The 20,269-nt window shown below is 39.2% G+C and overlaps 1 protein-coding gene across 4 annotated transcripts in view; it reads right to left on the bottom strand.

Moving 5' to 3' along the window:
• Positions 1 to 20,269, bottom strand: part of ATF7 (activating transcription factor 7) — a gene marked incomplete at its 5' end in the record, with an annotated part of 80,159 nt that overhangs the window by 43,621 nt on the left and 16,269 nt on the right. For 2 of the 4 annotated variants that reach the window (XM_080810823.1, XM_080810824.1), the window contains one exon: positions 16,402 to 16,470. In XM_080810823.1, coding sequence (XP_080666949.1) covers positions 16,402 to 16,449 — 48 coding nt within the window. Of the gene's footprint in view, positions 1 to 16,401; positions 16,471 to 19,774; positions 19,871 to 20,269 lie in introns of those variants that run through there. The other 2 variants (XM_080810825.1, XM_080810826.1) reach the window with 2 other exon arrangements.

A 20,269-nucleotide genomic window follows, 5' to 3' on the forward strand; every position in this document is an offset into this window, starting at 1 on the left:
GATTGAGTCACCCAGATGCCTCTCAAAAAAAAATTTTTTTTTGAGAGAGCGAGCAGGGGGATGGGGAGAGGGAAAGGAAGCAGCAGACTCCCTGCTGAGTGGGGAGCCAGACGTGCGGCTCAATCCCAGAATCCCGAGATCATGCTCCAAGCCTAAGGCAGTGGCTTAACTGACTGAGCCACCCAGGTGCCCTCAACTTTTTTTTTTTTTTAAGATTTTATTTATTTATTTGACAGACAAAGATCACAAGTAGGCAGAGAGGCAGGCAGAGAGAGAGGGGGAAGCAGGCTCCCCGCCGAGCAGAGAACCCGATGCGAGGCTCGATCCCAGGATCCTGGGATCATGATCTGAGCTGAAGGCAGAGGCTTTAACCCACTGAGCCACCCAGGCGCCCAACTTTTTTTTTTTTTTAATATACCATCAATGAACAAGTAAAATTTGAAATTAAAAACATAATGCCATCTATATTAGCATCCCCAAAACTGAAATAGTTAGGTATAAATCTAACAAAATATGTATAAGATCCCTCTGAGGAAAATTACAAAACTCTAATGAATGAAATCACAGAAAATCTAAATAAATGGCAAGATATTCCATGTTCATGGATAGGAATACTCAATATTATCAAGATGTCAGTTCTTCCCAACTTGATCTATGGATTCAATGCACTCCCAATGAAAATCCCAGTGAATTATGCTGTGAATGTCAACAAACAAACTGATTCTAAAGCTTAAATGGAGGGGCACCTGGGTGGCTCAGTCATTAAGCATCTGCCTTCGGCTCAGGTCATGATCCCAGGGTTCTGGGTTCGAGCCCCACACTGGGCTCCCTGCTTGGCAGGAAGCCTGCTTCTCCCTCTTTCACTCCCTGTGCTTGTGTTCCCTCTCTCACTGTGTCTCTCTCTGTCAAACAAATAAAATCTTAAAAAAAAAAAAAAGTGTTCAAGAAACATTAACTCTTAAAACAAAACAAAACAAAACAATGGGACAAAGGGGCACCTGTGTGGCTCAGTTGGCTGAGCATCCAACTCATGATTTTGGCTCAAGTCATGATCTCATGCGTCATGGAATCAAGCCCCTTGTTGGGCTCCCCACTCAGCAGGGAGTCTGCTTGAGATCCTCTCCCTCTGCCCCTCCCTCCACCTGAGCTTGCTCCCTTGCTCTCTCTCTTTCAAATAAAGAAATGAATTTTTAAAAATGGGCCAAAGACCTTAACAGACAGCCCACCAAAAAAGATATATAGATGGATACAGATATACATATGAAAAGATGCTCCATATCACATGTCATTAGGAAAACACAAATTAAAACAACAGTGACATCCTGCTACATATTCAAATGGCCAACATCCAGATCACTGACAACATCGAATGCTGACAGGGGTGTGAATGAATAGGAACTCTCATTCATTGCCAGTAGGAATGCAAAATGGTACAGCCACTCTGGAAGACAGTTTGGCAGTTTCTTACAAAACTAAATATGGTCTTACCATATGATCTAGAAATCATGCTCTTTGGTATTTATCCAAAGCAACTGAAAACTTATGTCCACATAAAAACCTGAACATGAATTTTTATAGCAGCTTTACTCATAATTGCCAAAACCTGGAAGCAACCAGAATATCCTACAGTGGGTGAATGGATAAATAAACTGTGGTATGTCCAGATGATGGAATATTATTCAGCACTAAAAATAAATGAGGTATCAAGCCAAGAAAAAACATGGAGGAACCTTAAACGCATATTACTAACACATATTAAGTGAAAGATGCCAATCTGAAACAGCCACATACTGTATGATTCCAACCAAATGGCTCTCTGAAAAAGGCAAAATGGTAAAGATAGTACAAAGATCAGTGGTTGCCAGGGGACAGAAGAATAGCACAGAGGATTCATAGGGCAGTGAAAATATTCTATGATAATATAATGATGGATACATGTCACTATACATTTTTCCAAACCCATCAAAGGTACAACACCAAGAGTGAACCCTAAACTATAAACTCTGGTGATAATGGTGCTTCAGTGCAGGCTCATCAGTTACAGGAACCGCAGCACTCTAGTGGGGGATGCTGATAATGGCCGGGGCTATGGACCTGTGGGGGCAGGGCAACCTCTGTACCTTCCTCTCCATTTTGCTGTCAAACTATAATGGCTCTCAAAAAATAAAGCCTTAGAAAAAGTTGAAAATGACTAAGTAAAAATAAATAGCTTGATGCATGCTTATTCTCACAGAGTGCTCAGAAAAGAGCCTGAAAAATTAAGCCTGGAGTACTCATTGCTTATTATTCTAAGACAGAAAAGCACAGCATAGCAGAAAGTCCAGCTTCCAAGCAAGAATTGTTGTCTCTTTGACAGAGCTCCAATGCAATTACACCCGAGCTGCTGATTTTTCTATCACTACTTCCCCTTTGTTTCAGAGACAGCATCCACGACCTTCTGTTCACGCCGTGGAGGAAGAAATTGCTTCCCGGAAAGCTGAGCCTACTGCATTTTACCAGATAAAGAAAAAACAAAAAGTCATTCGACTCTGACAAGCCGATTACTATCTATGGAGGAGCAAAATGCCTCCCTTGGGACTAAGGAAAGAGCCAACAAGGTACAATATGTTCAAACCTTTAACCACTGCTCTGCCAAGAGCTGCTACATATGTGCACACTACTCTCTCTCCTCTGAGCAGTCACATGCGCCTAACTGAAAGTACAAGCCTCCATAAGGAGGCTGCCTGGCTGTAGTTTCAAATGCATATAAAGTGAAAGAATGCTGAAACAAGTCTCCCCTTTCCACTTTTGCATTGCCTTAGCTAGGTAAAAACTAAAAGGAAAGAAAAAGAAAGGCTGAAGAGGAAATAGCTAAATTGTTGAATCTATTATGGTGCCTTATAAAACAAATTCAGACACTCAGACCCCTGAAAATGTTAGAGTAACTACTTTTACTGTCCCCTCCCAAAAGGCCTAAGTGAACTAGAGTCTCTTCTTCAGTCCTAAGAAATACCCAAAACTGAAGTAAAATGACAAATGTCTGACGTTATGAACATAATACAGTATAAAAAGTTAATGTACACAGATTGTCACTGTATAAAAAAATGATGCTCACTAAAGTGACAAGTGTAATACTATCTGCTCACTCTAGTACTCCGACGATTGACTGATTGATTTTAGAGAAAGAGAGAGCATGAGCGGGGAGAGGGGCAGAGGGAGGAGAGAGAGAATCCCAAGCAGTGCTACACTGAGCCCCATGTGGGGCTTGATGTCAGAACGCTGAGATCATGACCTGAGCTGAAATCAAGAGTCAGATACTAAACCAACTGAGTCACCCAGGTGCCCCTCACTCTGGTTTTCTCGAGCAAAGTCCACCTACACCCCACACCTGAGATCTTTACAACTCCAATGAAAACTCTTCACTTGACTAAAATAACTCATGCCAATAAAAGGATTTATTGTTTGGTTTTTGGTTGTTATTTTTCCCCCCCCGGTCAGTGATTCTGAGAACAGGGTCACAAAAAGGAGGTAACTGAGACTTAGCATTAAAATGCAGGCCTTTGGGGCGCTTGGGTGCCTCAGTCAGTTAAGTGCTTGCCTTTGGCTCAGGTCTGATCCCAGAGTCCTGGGATCAAGCCCCATGGTGGGCTCCTTGCTCAGCAGGGTGCCTGCTTCTCCCTCTCTCTCTGCCTGCTGCTACCCCCTGCTTGTGCTTTCTCTCTGTCAAATAAATAAATGAAATCTTTTAAAAAAATTTTTTAATTAAAAAAATGCAGGCCTTAAAAAAAAATCATCCACCCTATTAAGCTGCTACTATCTATCTGATAACCTCTTACCAATCAAGCTTGTAGCCTCTGTTTCATAGGTTGCTGCTTTGAATCACCTTTTCTCTGCAACTAGTTCTATAAGAACTCTTGGCAGGACACATACACCCCGAGACAGACAGACAGACAGATACACACATACATGCATGCATACACAGACAACTAAATGGGTGTCAGAGGCACCCAGCAAAATAAACAAATAAGATCTCTGACCCTTAGAGTGATCGTTTTGGTAGTCTGTGACCTTGCCCAATAAGGCATTCTCAGCTCTGAAGCCAAGAATTTGACTTGGTCAGAGGTAGTAAAGACAAGACTTCAGTCAGATATATCCTGATGTTGAATGCTAAATTCTGAATCAGAATCAGAATCAAGAAGGGAAATATATATTTTAAGCAGCCTTTCTATAAAACATAAAGACAGTCAGACAAAATATACATAGAATACTTGTACTATAAACATCAACCAAGAGATTCTCCAATCTCTTCCAATCCTTTGTGTACTTCCACATATTTTTATCACAAATTATTTCATGTAAATATTTCCATATATCTATTTAGCCACAGATTGTCACTTTTAATGATAAATGAGGTCCACAGCATTAACACACAAGGGAAAAAGAATACCAGACATTTGGAAGGGCTATGAAATCAAAGAAGAGAATGCAAGATCTGAGTAGAGAAGAATTTTATTATTCAACAGGTAAGACCCTCCATGCAGTTGTACGCCCAAAACTTCAGAGGATAAACAAACTAGCAATCACCAGGCAGAATACACATCTCAGGACACCATTAACCAACTTCTAGCCATACCCTAATCCCACCTTAGTCATATTTCCTCTTGCTACCAATCAGTACTGCAGCCACTATAACCAAAGCCCCACTGCTATGTGACTCTACACAAAGAAAGATGCCATTTGTATCTGGGAGCTTACAGGCATAAAACTGAGAACAGGAAGAAGGGAACATCGATCAAGAAGTAACCCAGTCTAGAATTCACAAAGATGACACCACAATGCTTCTTTGGGCCTATGAGTGGAGGATGCTAAAGCCAAGATTTTCAGGTCCCAATTTCCTAGTTCTGTCTACCTTTCTGACTGGTCAAGAATTTATTTTCTTTCCATCTTAAAATCACGGCCAAGCTACAAACATGATTGTTTACCTCAGAAAGAGTTAGCCACATCTCAGCAGCACTCCCAGGCAGATAAAAAACCATTACCATTACAGATTAAGGCTAACGCAGTTGCAGAGAGGTCCCTTCAGATGAGTAAGAATTCTTATCTTTTTGTACAAGTCAAGCTCAGTTATAATAATAAACTGTAGTAACTGACTGCACTGGGACTTTTGACCAAAAAATGACTTATTCTCTCTCCCCACCCCAACCCCATGCTAGATGAGCATATTTACATGTATAGGGAGAATAATAAGAAACCAATTTAGCCTAGTAGTTAAAAGGGCTAGTCTGGGTTTGTGTAATAGCTCCATCACAAAATATCGTGTGGCCTTGTAAAGTTACTCAATCTCTTTGAACCTTCGCTTTCTCATCTGTACAACAGGGATAATATTATATCCTCCCTCAGGGGATTTCTAGGATTAAATAAAGTAGTATCTATAAAGCACTTTTATACAGTACATAAGAGCTCAGTTAGCTGCTTCATTACTGCTGTTGTTATTATTACATTAATAGAGTTAAACAATTTTCTTTGTATTTTGTTCTCTCCCATTCCCCCCATCTAATCCCTTGGGTGGAATATAATTTTCCACATTATATAAACATAGCTTTTCCTCTATAAGTTGTAGGTATAGGTCTGTATACCCAAGCTGCTGGTCTGCACTAATCGATAGTAATCCTGAACATCATGTTATAGAGCCTGCTGTAGGCTAATGTTCATTTTACCATGGAGTCAATTCAGCTCAACAAGTAGGGAAACTAAATTACCATTGAGGCCAAGACTGGAGCCAAGTCTAGAAGGTGGGAAGTCACTATCTCTATGAAAAGAGATCTTGCCCAATACCAGAGAGTTATTATTCTAAGTAGATAGGAAGCTTGAATTCTAGAACTAGAGAAATCAGTTCAGTCTCCTTCCCTCAAATTTTATCAATATAAATTTTCCAGGGCAGGGCAAAGAGGAAATATCTTTTTCTATCTCAAAAAGAATTAAGTTGCTTCTAGTGTTTATTAGGACCCTTCTTAAGACTTAGAATTCTCAACTAGCTTCTAATAGAAGGAAATTGAAATAGCCCAATACAAAACCAAGAAGTAAATCTGTTTATCTTTGACATCCTCATAAGTTGCCACGTCTCCTTTGCTCAGGAACCATTCTACCCAAGCCAGTCCTCATCTACTATTCCGAAACCCAAATACAAACTTCTATTCCTTCATGTAGCCAATACTACATCTGTGGTTAAACTGATTTATACTAAAGCGTGAATGACAGGTCCCATACTTTTCTAGTAACTTATTAGTTTACATGAATCTTTCACTAATGTAGAAGTACAGAGGATTACTTTAAGACAGGGAATCTTTCTTACTTACCTTTAAGTTGCACTTTTTTTCAGTCACATATAAGGCTGCCGTTGAGAGGAATGGAAAGGACATTTTATTGTACTCAACATCATCAAAGGAAAAGGGATCATGGGCTCTACTACTTCTTTCTTTGCTCAGCCCTAATACCTTCACTCCCCATATACAGCCCATTCAATATTCATCCTACCCTTGCTCCCAACACCCAGAATCAGTAAAACTCTCACTAGGCAAGTCAAATCTTTTAACATCAGAGAGACTCCTGGAGGACCAGAAAAGCTGCCACCTTAATCTCCCTGGATAGATTCTTGAGACTTTTATAGGGACCTTTGAGCTGTGACCTTAAATGTTAAATTTTCTCTTCCCCTTTCTCCAGCTATACCTAATCACATGGTTATCTGCTCACAACTTTAAAGAATTAGAGGACAGCAAGATTCTAACTATATGACATTCTGGAAAAGACAAAACTATGGAGCCGGTAAAAAGATGAGTGGTGGGGTGCCTAGGTGGTTCAGTAGGTTAAACATCTGCCTCTTGATTTTGGCTCAGGTCATGATCTCATGATCTCAGGGCTGTGAGATGGAGCCTCGCATAGGGCTCTGCACTCAGCAGGGAGTCTGCTTGGGATTCTCTCTCTTCCTTTGCCCCTCTCCCCACTCACACAAGCTCATTCGTGCGTGCGCTCTCTCTCTCAAATAAATAAATATATCTTTAAAAAAATTAAATATATATTAGAAAAAAAAATCAGTGGTTACCAAGGGTTGGGGATAATTGCGGGGAGGGATGAATAAGTGGAATGCAGGGGATTTTTTAGAGCAGTAAAACTACTCTATATGATAAATAACGGTGGGTGCATGTTATTACACATTTGTGAAGACCCATAGAATGTACAACACAAAGATTACACCCTAAGGTAGCTTGCTGACTTCAGTTAGTATAAATGTATCAATATTGGCTCATCAGTTATAACAAATGTACCACACTAACATAAAATAGCAGGAGGGAGGGAAGGGATGGGACGCCTGGGCAGCTCAGTCTATTAAAGGTCTGCCTTTAGCTCAGGTCATGATCCCAGCATCCTGGGATCAAGCCCCATATCAGCTCCCTGCTCAGTGGGGAAGCTTGCTTTTCCCGCTCCCTCTGCTGCTCTCCCCACCCCGACTTGTGCACTCGCAAATAAATAAATAAATACAAGCCTTAAAAAAGAAAAAACATACAGTAGCAGGGGAAAATAAGGAGTATATATGGGAACTCTCAGTACTTTCTACTCAATTTTTTTTAAAGATTTTATTTATTTTCTTAACAGAGAGGAGCAAGAGAGAGAGAGAAAGAGAGCGAGCGAGCACAAGTGGGGGAGAGGGGCAGAGGGAGAGGGAGAAGAAGACTCTCCATTGAGCAGGGAGCCTTACATGGGGCTCGATCCCAGGACCCCAGGACCATGACCTGAGATGAAGGCAAATGCTTAACTGACACCTAGCCATTCCTCCACTCAATTTTTCTCTAAGTGTAAAACTGATAAAATGAATAGTCTACTTTTTTTTTTAAAGATTTTATTTATTTATTTGACAGAGATCACAAGTAGGCAGAGAGAGAGAGAGGAAGGGAAGCAGGCTCCCCGCCGAGCAGAGAGCCCGATGCGGGGCTCGATCCCAGGACCCTGGGATCATGACCTGAGCTGAAGGCAGAGGCTTTAACCCACTGAGCCACCCAGGCGCCCCTATTTTTTTTTTTTAATCAGAGGAAACACTGGTTAATAATCCCTACCAGGTACAATGACTAATAAGAGCCAAGATACGTTATACAAGAAGGCAAAAAGTAAAAAAAGAGACTACAGCACTTAATCACAAACTAGACAGGAGGATAACTAAAGACAAGGCAAGAGTCTTGAGGAAGTGAGGGAAGGAGAGAGAGACAACTCTCACATTTTTATAGTGACTGGTGTGCAAAAAAACTAAAGCAAATGTTATCTTCCTTGGAGAAAGAGAAGAGAAACCAAGCTTATAAGGGGTACTGAGATACTTGGCAGAAAAATTACCACCATTAAGCCTCTGGCATACTTACAAGTGTCACCCTGACGCCTCTCCCTGTGGCTAAGAAATCAGAGCTTGTCACTGTAACCAAGTCTGCAACCTGTGCTGGTGCCAATCTTTATGGTAAATTGAGGCATTTTTCAGGAAAATCAAGGGATAATTGCCCAGTATCAAAAGCAGACCTGACCCTTGGGAGGAGAAAGGAGGCATTCCTTTTGCCACTGGATGATTCTCTCTGGAATAACATAAATGGCTCTTCAAGAGACCATGTCTTTGATAAGCGGAGCTGCAACTCTGACAGCCAATCTGCCGACTGACTGCCGAACAGAGCGCTCAGCTTTCCACAATGACTCAAAGGACTCGGCAAGGCTGCAGATTTATTCTGCTGACTTTCCCTGCAGAGTTACCCAAGTTTTTCAAAGGCAAAAAGGAAGAACTCTTTCCCTCAACCCAGGGAATTGCAAATTCCACCTGGGATCTAAAGACAGAACTATGTTTGCTCAAAATCTGACACCGGCATCATCGACGTGAACAAGGAGATTTAAATGCTGGAATGAGGGCTGGCAATGTTGGTCTTTAGAGCAGAAGTTGGTTCGGCTCCTCAATCTGCTGGCAGAATCAGCAGCCACAGTCTGGTGTGCCAGACTGGGAATGGGCTAATTTCAAAATTCATTCTCATTCTCTTCGTTCTTTCACACGGCAATTGCAAATAGTCCAGATTCTTACCAAAGCACAATCTTAGGTGGTGTATTTCAGTGCACAAAGAAACTTCTAAGTAAAAACACAAAGGCACTACTACAAATAGATAAACCCCAAACCTTCCATCTTTTCTCCACAATGTTTTCCTTCTTGAAATCTTATCCTTAACCTGATCATTTTTGAGGGATTTAAAAAGCAAAATCTATCTAAAATAAACTATTAATAACAGCATTTCTCCCTCACAATATGTATGTCATTTCTTCAAGGTTGAGTTTTTTTTTTTTTTTTTTAATTTACTTGACAGACAGAGATCACAAGTAGGCAGAGAGGCAGGCAGAGAGAGAGGAGGAAGCAGACTCCCTGCTGAGCAGAGAGCCCGATGCGGGGCTCGATCCCAGAACCCTGAGATCATGACCTGAGCCGAAGGCAGAGGCTTTAACCCACTGAGCCACCCAGGTGCCCTCAAGGTGAGATTTTTAAAGAGAAAAGCTTTCTACATATTCTAAGTCAAAAGTAACAGCCATGTGCTATGATTTATAGGACAGTCCCTCTATGGTTAAATAGATTCAACCCTCAACAGACAAAAGAAAACTAGGCTTGAGAGTTCAGATACGCAATTTCTGTTTGAAACCTTTTTTATCTTAAGATATACAAAGATTTTAAAACACTAATATTTAGACATAATCAGTTCTATTTTGATTTTTTTTAAATATTCACTGCTGTACTGAGCAAGTATTCTACAACAGGAACTGGAGCACAGACAGTAGTAATAGTAAAATACAGCACAGAAAATTATAAGCAGAAAATCAGAGTAAGATTTTTTTTTCCAAAAAAAAACAAAACATATAACCTACAAAAACAAATGAAAAGAGGACAAAAATGTAGATGTTCTGCTTTATAAATAACACTGGCAAACAACAGCTATCTTAAATTTTTAGACATAACCAAAAGTCTAAAGATCTGGCTAAGTGAAATTTAGCTAAATGCTTACTAACGTTTGCAACTGTAACCCTTTCAAAGGGGTTTCTCATTTGGTTATAAAGACTCAATTAAGATCAAAACCTGGCTCTTCCCTAACTCCAAATGAAGGGGCTTCTTTTGTACTGTAAATCCAATTTAAAAAGAACATTGTATTTTAATATAAGTCACTGGCATCTGGTTAAAAAGCTTAAGTTTGTCCTGTTACATCCTTTGAGCAGAACATTGAAGTTCTCTTTCCTCTCCTATGAAAGAGCTTCCAGAGAGAGCATTTCTTGCACCTTGTTCATAATGCACAATTTATCGGCATTTTGTTTCCTTTCTAAATGGCCGGGAGGGAAGAAGAGCTCCACAGCCACTGTGTGTGGTTAGTAATGGCGCTTTTACTTGTCATTGTACAAAGCCTGTTAAATATTTACAACACAGACAGCAATATCTAGTCCTAAACACCCAGTTGTGAGTTTGAATTTTTTTAGAAATAAATCTATGACAAGTTTTCCCCAGCAAAATGCCAGAAGACTTTACTAACAGCTTCAAGAGACCCAGCGGGTCCAGAGGAGCAGTTATAGGCCATCTGGTGATTACTTATTATTATTTATACAGCACTGTAGATGTACACACAGATGTGTTATGAATCCACATACAGAGTAGGCCCTAACAAGGGCTTCAGACAAAATGCGACTGCTGAGCAAGTCAATCTGCATTAAAGAAACACGCTAACCAGAAAGAGGGAACACACTGGCTGTTCTTCAATCTGCCGCATTAGCTGGAAGAGTATTTGATAAAAGAATGATGAATTCTATATAATGATGACAATACCTTGTAAGTTAACAACCTAGCTGTACTGGTTTTGCAGGGGTGGCAAAAGAGGGACTAATGAAGGACAGGATCTCAGATCCAGAAAGCACATTATTAACTTGGCAGTTTATAAAAGAAGGGACTAGGAAACAGCCTCTCTCCTGACTTAGGAAGAACTGAGATACGAAGATACAGGATTTTATTTTATTTTTCCTACCAGGAATGCTCTGAGAACTGTTTCTGGGCTCCCATTCCAAATATTAAGTCATACCCAAGGAAAACAAGAGTGAATAACTGAAAAATTTCATCTAATTTCTTGGGTATCGCTCTAATTAGGTTCATACAGCCTCCCCCCATGGCAGATCAGAGCAGGGATGCTTTTAATCCACTATGTTCTTAGTAACATAAAAATAATGGTAACATAAAAAGCTAAAATCATCAACCACATGTTTCTAAAGGCGAGTGTCAAGAGTGCCAGATCAGACATTAAAAACAGGTTTAATTCCTTGCTCTTAATATATTTACATTTTTAAAAATCCTAGTCCCAATTTTGTCCACACGATGCATAACGGTGGTCTACTTCCATCACAATGGTTCATAAAACTGTAGCATACTCAGAGTGGACTGAAAGTTATTGCAAAATCAACATATTATTACAAAAAACAAGGTTAGCATTTGGCCTAATTGTGTATAATGCAGTGTATTTTCAGCTGCCTGACAGCATGCAGGCACTCTTACCAGATGGGAACTGGATGAATTATTGAATGAAATATGAATTATTAAATAAAAATTTGAATTTTTTTAAACTCTAGGCAGGGGGTGAGGAAGAAAGGCTTATTTGTTTGTCTGAAATTGCCCTCACCTGTCAAAGCATGTAAAGATGGTATCTACCACCATAAATGGTATTTACCTATCAAAGCCATTTCTTCCTTATTATTCTCCAATTCAAGATGCTCCCCTGACATAAAGAATTAGTAATCAGCACCAACCCATTCTTCCTTCTTTTCTTTGTGCTAATGCCAGGTAATAGGGAAACTTGCCAAAGGGATAGAATTAAAAATCCAGAGTCCCATAATACCAGTATGGCCCACTTAAAGGGAGGGCCAGGATAACAGAAAAAAATCTATAGAGATTTGTGTTACATAGGCAATAAAACATATACCTTTGTAGCATGCCAGCATTTAACCAATCATAGAAGCTATTTGTTGCCTCATATATTACAAAGCAATAGAGATTTAAGGGATAATGTTCATGGAGGCAGAGGATACGGAGCAATAAACAGCATTGGAGGTTGGTTAAATGCCAAGTGAAGCCAGGACTACAGCACCATAAACATTATTCCTATTATATGACAAGATAAGGAGGTACAAGAAGCTGCCCTCAATCCCACCACAACTAGGACTCTACTGCTATTCTTGGCCTTAGAAAGGGAAAGCAGGCCCTGGAGGTCTATGAGCTAGTTATGTGTTTCATGTCTCAGTTAGATACGAATAGAACCTCAACATGTACCTAAATGTCCTCTGGGAGAAGAAAAGATCTGGCAGTAGATAACCTTAGGGGGGAAAAAGAGTAACAGCCCCTCAGGTCACAATGGACAGAGAAACAATCAAAGGATTTTTCCTTAAAAGGACAGAGTGGATATGGAGGTGATTATGACAGAAATTTTCCTCAATGGCTAATAATGGGATGATCTTGTCCATTAGAAGTATCTCCTCAGAGGAAATGTGTTCCTGCTCTTAAAGAAACAGACATTCTAAGTATTAAGCTTATATGATCAGCTTCTGCTGCAGGGCTTAGTTACAATAACCAGAAGGACTACTTAAATTTGCATAATTTGTACTGCAAAACAGTGTCATGTTCCCAAAAGGGAGGTACAGGAATATGGAGTTTGTGGGCTCCTAGTAATAAAAACTGGGCAAAAAGCATCCAAAAGGTAAGTTATCTAACTGCATTTACAAATTCAAGATTACTCTCAGAAGCATAGTACAGTTGACCCTTGAATGCCACGGGTTTGAATTGCACAGGTCCACTTAAATGTGGAATTTTTAAAAAATAAATATAATACAGTACCGTAAATTTTCTCTTCCTTACTATTTTCTCAACATTTCCTTTTCTCTGGCTTATTCCAAAGTGAGAATACAATATATAGTGCATATAACATACAAAATACGGGTTCATCAACTGTTTATATTATTGGTAAGGCTTCAAGTCAACATTAGGCAATTCAATTAGGCAAGTCAATATTAGTAGTTAGGTTTTTAGGGAGTCAAAAGTTATATGCGGATTTTTAACTCCCCTGGGGTGCTCCTAACCCCTCCATTGTTCAAGGGTCAACTGTAGTTTTTCCTGCTTCTACAAACAACAGAACAATTTCACAATCCACCTTTAAATAAGAGAGTCCCCCAAAGCATCAAAAACTTACAAGACTACTTAAATTCAGCACCAAACTATACTTCTACTAACTATACTACGTCACAACAGTATTAATTAGATGCTATCTTATAAACACTTCAAAAACCCAAACCACTCAAATTCAACCCAACCCTTTGGCACAGGGTATCTGGGGTACTGTTGCCTTAACAATACTAACCCGTTCTCTGGAGGCAGCTCTATTAACTATTCCTGCTACCACATTCCATAGAGAGGTATTAGCAAGAATATTGCTCTCCCTAAGTTCCTCTTCAGGAGAGTGATGAGGCCTCAAGAGAAACAGGGTCTCGACAGGAGAATAGAGATGAGAGGGCTCAAAACACCCTATCATCTGTCTTTTCAGATAAGAATGCAGAGAATACAACCTTCAGCAGCCATCTTTCTTTTAAAAAAGTGCATGCAGCATATTTAGAATTCAGCTGTGTCACATCAGACTTACTGTTGGGAAGTGGATCATGAACAGAATCCAAAAATAACAGCCATTAAAGACCTAGCAACCAAAACATGTTTATGTATCCATTGAAAGCCTGGTGGTTTTGATTATATGGTGGAGAGCATAATCCACTAGTCTATTTTAGGTGAATTTTCCTTTCACCTTCCCTTAATATTAAGGCGTAGATAACTTCTGAGTTTAGGGGTACATAAGGTAAAGTCTGGGCAGAGAGCATACACTGAAATAATGCAAGATTCCTACAGTTTTTGTTTGTTGGTTGGTTTTTTAAGGATCAGCCTCTTGAATTATGATTTGCTTTCATTCCTTCTTCCTCTAAGTGGTAGAAACCACTGATTTTTGAGGTTTCAATGGCAGTAAGTTCTAAACCATGTCTTGTAAAAATTATCATGGTCCTTATTACCACTACTGGGATTTACATAGCTTTTTAAAAATTATTCTACCATTTCTGGAATAAAAATTTTGAATCAATGACAGCAGATTATAAATAGCTTAAAGGCCTCAAGTGGCTCCAGGATGAAACTATTTTCAAGAGATGTAAGAAAGCTGGATGACAGGCCGAGGGTAGTTCGCTTTCCCAAATTTATCTTCTCTGCCAGATTTCCAGTATTTCATATAATAGAAAGCAACCACAGTTGTTTACCACAGTAAATCTTGAAGAGATCCTACTTTAGAGTTAATTGTCATTAGATATTGGGGGAAACTTGGAAGGAGACTAAAGTAACTAGAGAACTACAATTTTACCTGATCATAAAATTCTGACATGCAAAGGAGGTAAAGGGATGAACCATGCTACCTTCTATTCTTTTCTATAAAAGAAGTAACTGGAATCCAAAAGAAGGTAGCAATCTCCCTAAGTTCCATATCCACTGGGGGGTGGGGAGTGGGGAAGGCTTCAGGACCAACACTAGAGGTTATAAAGAATCCGAACAACCAAAATACCAGCAAACAATTCAGAAATGGGAGGGAGAAGTAGGGGAAGGAAAAGGCTTATGACAAACAGTATCCAACAATACAAAAGGAACCAAAGTAAAAAGTCCCTACTATTTTTACCACCTCTAGCCCAAGCAAAACAAAAAGAAATTTCAGTGAAAACTCCTCTTTTCTGATGAGACAGCCTAAAGAAACCCATTTATACCTTTCTTCTCAGGGAGCTAACGAGATGCTTTTTCTGGTGTTTTCCTTTTATTTTATAATCCATTTTAATTTCTCTAAGCCCTTGTCTAGGTGGTTTTAAGCATAAAACATAAGCGGGGCACTGAGAAGCTTAAAAAAATAAACAAAGAAAAATAAATGTAAGTATGAGAAAAATAAATCTTTTCACCAAAATTGCAGATTTTTAAAGAGAGATAAGTGAAAAGGGTCCCCAGTATCAATTATGGGAATCACACACAAAAATTTGGAGGGATCAGGTTCAGATACGTATTCTAATATAGCTGTCTGAAAAGTGAAACAGATCTACCCTAACTTCCCAAGTGGCTTCTATTGTAAAAGAATAAAATACAAATCAGATGGGGGAGAACAGTCAACAATAAAGCTGAAAACTGACAAAAAAGGAAATACATCCTATGACACTGAATACTTCAGAATGCAATGGCTTTTTTAGCCTTTTCTGAAATTTTCAGCATTACTGGAATTTAGAATCCTTCTGCTTATTCCTTGTCACTACTCTCATCCCATTCACCTCTCAAATTCCAATTCTTAGGAATCTCTGGAACTTAACTCTTCTTTCTGCTGAAGTATTTACAGTGTTTAATAGAACTAGTCTGCAATCTCACATACCACCAGTAAGTGTCACTGGGCAGTCACATGGCATATTCCTAACTGAACAGAAATTCAACCTTTCAGTTCTATAAAATCAATCCATGAAGGCTGATAAAACTTCCTTTGTATGCTTTTCTTCATCCTTTGTGAAACATGGCAGTAGGGGAGGGTCTAGGAAGAAGAGTTAAGAAGGTACAAAATGCGGGGTGGGGGTGGGTAAAGAAGCAGGTTCAACAAAATTACTTTATTAAAAAAGCATATGATGAAAGTATCTGGCACATAATGTACAGATATGCAGACAATAACATGGCAACTGATGCACAGAACAAGGCATCCTGCGGTATCAGGGAGGGAAGATGGCTGAGAAATCTTGTAGTTTATATATTGCTGTGAGATCCCAGATTCTATGTTGGATTTGTATTTCCTACATAGACAGAGATCTGCCTTAGCTACCACCAGTGATTTTCTGGATCAACAGTCCAAAGAAACTTTTCTCTCTTATTTAAAAAATCCAACATACTCCAGCAAACTGAGGCTCACGATGAACGGATACGTTCTCAGCTGCCTATTCTAAATATGTTAAGCACACTTTTATATCCCCGAAGGTTGAGGAAAAGATATTTCTAAACTTGTTTTATATTTAGATGGATAGCTTTAGAAAGCAGGAGAAAGCAACATGTATTCCTCAACACTGTGGGTTGGGAAACAAACACCAGTAGAATAACAATATGAAAGAGAGCAAGGCAGATTTCATTAGGGTAGAGTGCCTACACTTCCTCATAACATGGATTTACACACTGCAAATCCTCTGATCTGATTACCTCCAGTGATCACGTAAAATACCGGCTTTAAACTCTTTGCCTTAGTGATAAAACAGCCACTTTGATTCACAACGAGACATTCACAATAAAGTATATTGTAAACGTACCTGTCCACAGCCCGGGGCATTGCACACAAACGGTCTGTCGTCTCCCATATTTCATACAGCAGAGCGGAGCTGAGGAAGGGGAGGCAGGGGGAAAAGTTATGTTAAATACGCTGGAGTTAAAAAAAAAAAAAGTGTTTCAAAAATATCAAGCCTAGAAACAGGTGTTCCAAGAATGCTGTCTATCAAAGCTATAAACACAGGCTACTTTGGGGAGACCCATTAGACAGGTGGCATATGATCTATTGCGCCTCAACTGAAACTTTTAATTAGAAAAATTGAGACCTAAATAGTCAAGGAATTTCAAACCTTTGGTAGATTTCCCCTCTTTCTGCTATAGTATATAACACACTCCTCTAGTCTGCTGAATTACAATCAGTGCAGTTCCCTATGTCAATAAATCCACTGAACATTCGATGCGGAAGCCATATTTCTGAACTAGAGAAGACCAAAATTTGTCATTTAATTAATTAAGGGATTATAGGAGGGGTGCTCCATTTTACAGGGCTATAATCTGGCTCCCTGGTGTATAAACTACGAGACTGTTGGCAAGGGCCGTTTATCCCAGATTATTGCCAAAGAAAACAAAGCACCCATCCTATTGGGCTACACGGGAAATGATTTTCATTAATAAAAAAATAAAAATAAAAACCTTCTCTCCCCACTGGGAGCCTCCTTCTCCCCCCACCAATCGTCTGTGGCAAATGGAGAAATATCGGTGCCCTTCCCCCTCTAATTCTATTTATGGCTAGGTTTTTAAAAGCAGCAATAAAACAAATGTCGACTCTTTGGGGGTTTACTGGGTGAATATGTTCCGGCTGTTTGTGCCGCTCTCGGCCAGAGTTCTTGGGCAGCTCTGTTGCAGCCAACAGATGTGTGCTGCTGCAGGGGATAAAAGAAATGGCACTAAAAGGCATCACCATCCATCCTCTCTATTTCTCTGAAGAATTTAACAGGGCTTATACTGTTGTTGTTTTTTAATTATTGAAGCTAAACTCTTGAAATGTTGATCGAAATTCTTTGTCAAAGAACAATAATTTCGGGGCGCCTGGGTGGCTCAGTGGGTTAAAGCCTCTGCCTTCGGCTCAGGTCATGATCCCAGGGTCCTGGGATCGAGCCCCGCATCAGGCTCTCTGCTCTGCAGCTCTGCTCTGCAGAGAGCCTGCTTCCTCCTCTCTCTCTGCCTGACTCCCTGCCTACTTGTGATCTCTCTCTCTCTGTCAAATAAATAAATAAAATCTTAAAAAAAAAAAAAAAAGAACAATAATTTCAATATGAATGTGTTGGGGAAATTTCTCATTTCCCACTTAGGAATAAAAATAGAGGTGGAGATGGATAAGGATGAGAAATGCAAATCATAGTAAAAATATTCCTAAAAGATAAACAGGGTTTTGAAAGGGGGAAGGCACAAAAATAGTCTTCACAGAATAAACTCCCAAAGTATATTTTCGAACATCTTTCTATAAGAAAGGAAGGTGTAGAAAAGAGCATTAACAAGTGAAGATGAAAGAGGAAGAACTATAATTTGAATATGCCTAGAAACAACTTCAGAACTGTAACCAAATTCAAATTTTTATTTTGGAGATAAACCAAAATATCAGGTTACTCTCACTCAGGTCTGCATTAAAATAAAATGTTAAAGTGCTAGACTGAATTTGGTAATCAGAAAACCCTGCTTAAAACTCAGAGGGCAGCGAGGTAACATCTCTCCTACTCTCTTAAGACTCACTCTGGGGTTGGAAACCAGTATTTCTGGTAGTCTGATCAGTAATTTCACAACTAATCAGTGTTTAAAATTGTGGGGTGCCCCATAAAACAGAAAGGGCTTCTTAGTCATCTTTCAGTGTGCTAGGAACAGGGTCTAACTATGAAGGAAACTGATGCTGCAGCATTGCTGTAATGGAAGAGAGCCTGTATGTACATAGGTGCACACAGATTTATATCACATTTAGCCAGGATAAATTGCTTCAATAAATTCTTTTCCTAGGAGAAGCCAGCTGAAGCTGATGATTGGGTACTGGGAAAATGAGAGCTTTATTCTTCACACAGCCCCAGGACAAGGGGGTTTTCTGGTTTGTTTGTTTTAAATACATAATGATTTTTTAGCACTTTCTGGAACTATGACATAGTGCAAAAAACAAATATCAAGTAAATAAAGTAAATAAATGCAAAGACCATGGCCATTACGACTGAAAATTCAGAACATTTCTGGAAAGCAATTCATCTCTGGAAAAATTCCTAACTGCTGTGCTGGAGATAATTTCACGTCCTAGTCCCAAACCCTGCTTTCCTAATATAATCATGAAATGAAAATTTTATTTCAACAAGATCCTGTAGTGTATTTTTAACCAGGAAGTAAACTACAAGGTCTAGGGTGGATATAACATAAGAAGCAGGTGAGATTCCTTCCTTTTACCTTGTTTCTGTTATTTGGCTAAATTTTCTGTTTTCTACCTAGAAAACAGAAAAGGGGTGCTTGCTGGCTGAGAGTAGGGCAGCACTGGCATAGGAAGTGACCGAATAAACTCCAGAATGGTTTCCCTCCAACCACAAAATTCAAAATTTAACTTGGTTTTGTATAATCATATCACAATATATGGCTTCCAAATTCACTTAACTGCATCCTTACTAGGAAATAGAAGTGAAAAATCACAATTTTCTAAAAGAACAAAAGGCAAAACCAAGCTGAGGGAAAAGTATTAAATGCAACAAAAGCAACCATTTTCAGGGCTCAAATCTGACAATCACTAACTAGGATTTCCTGCTTCCTTCCCACTTTACTGGCTTTTTGTTTTGTCATTTTCACCGAAAGGAGGATCACAATGGAAGGAAGAAGGCCGTCTTTCTTAAATACCCAGAATTATTCTGAAATTATTCCTCAGTATCTTGCTGCTTTTCATTTCCATCATTATTGCTTTTTCACTTTAAAGTGATTTGTCTTTTTTAAGAATTAAATATATTACAACAATAATAATCATCTGTTCTCCTACTTTAAAAAAAAATCCAGCTTACATCTTTTCAAATTCCCTGTTAGCTGTATCAATTGCTACATACAAGGAATGCCATTGCTTATTTCTATCTGATAGATAAAACAAATCTCTAGTTATGAGAGAGGTCAAACTGATGCCTTCTCAAGAACAAAAAGCAGCACATTTCTGTCATATAAACAGGCTGAGACAAAGGTGAAATCCTGAATAAAGATGCTGCCATTCACAAGAATTTAACTCACGTCCCATTTGAAACTGTACTACTTGACAAGTAGATCACGTGTCTGGGCATGACACTCAAATGTGTGTCTGCTCCCCGATCTATTCCTCAGGCTGAAACTCAACATTTTGTACAACTAACCAATAAATGACAGGCAAAGGATACACACATTAAGAGACATTTCCAGGAGGAAGTGAGATGCTTCCAGAGGAGATCTTAGAACAGGAAAACAAAGATGAAGAAAAATGCGTTCCAGAGGCCAAGTCTGCAGAGGAAAAGGCTCAGTCACCAGAATGCATAAATGATAAAAATTACTATTTACTCAAAAGAGAGAAAGTTACCTGAATGCTGGGAGAGAAGTGAAGAAAATCCAAGGTTTAGAGACTGGTTTTTAATAACTGGGATAATTTCATAAAATCTATGTTAAATAGTTTTGTCAAAGCCAGAAGTATATCCTAAAATGGTCAATGTGCAAATAAGAAAACTGATTTTCTATGTATGTAATGACATATATATATGCATATCTATCTTTTTTCCTTCTTTTTTAATAGAAAGAGAATGGAGTCCATCACTGAGGATGACAAAGTCAGTTCTCTGGACCCAGGTATAATGCAATTATTTCTTTAGTAACTAACTGCTGTTCATAAAATGGCCCAACTTTAGT

The sequence above is a fragment of the Martes martes genome (assembly GCF_963455335.1).
Source record: "Martes martes genome assembly, chromosome: 8".
Lineage (NCBI taxonomy): Eukaryota > Metazoa > Chordata > Mammalia > Carnivora > Mustelidae > Martes > Martes martes.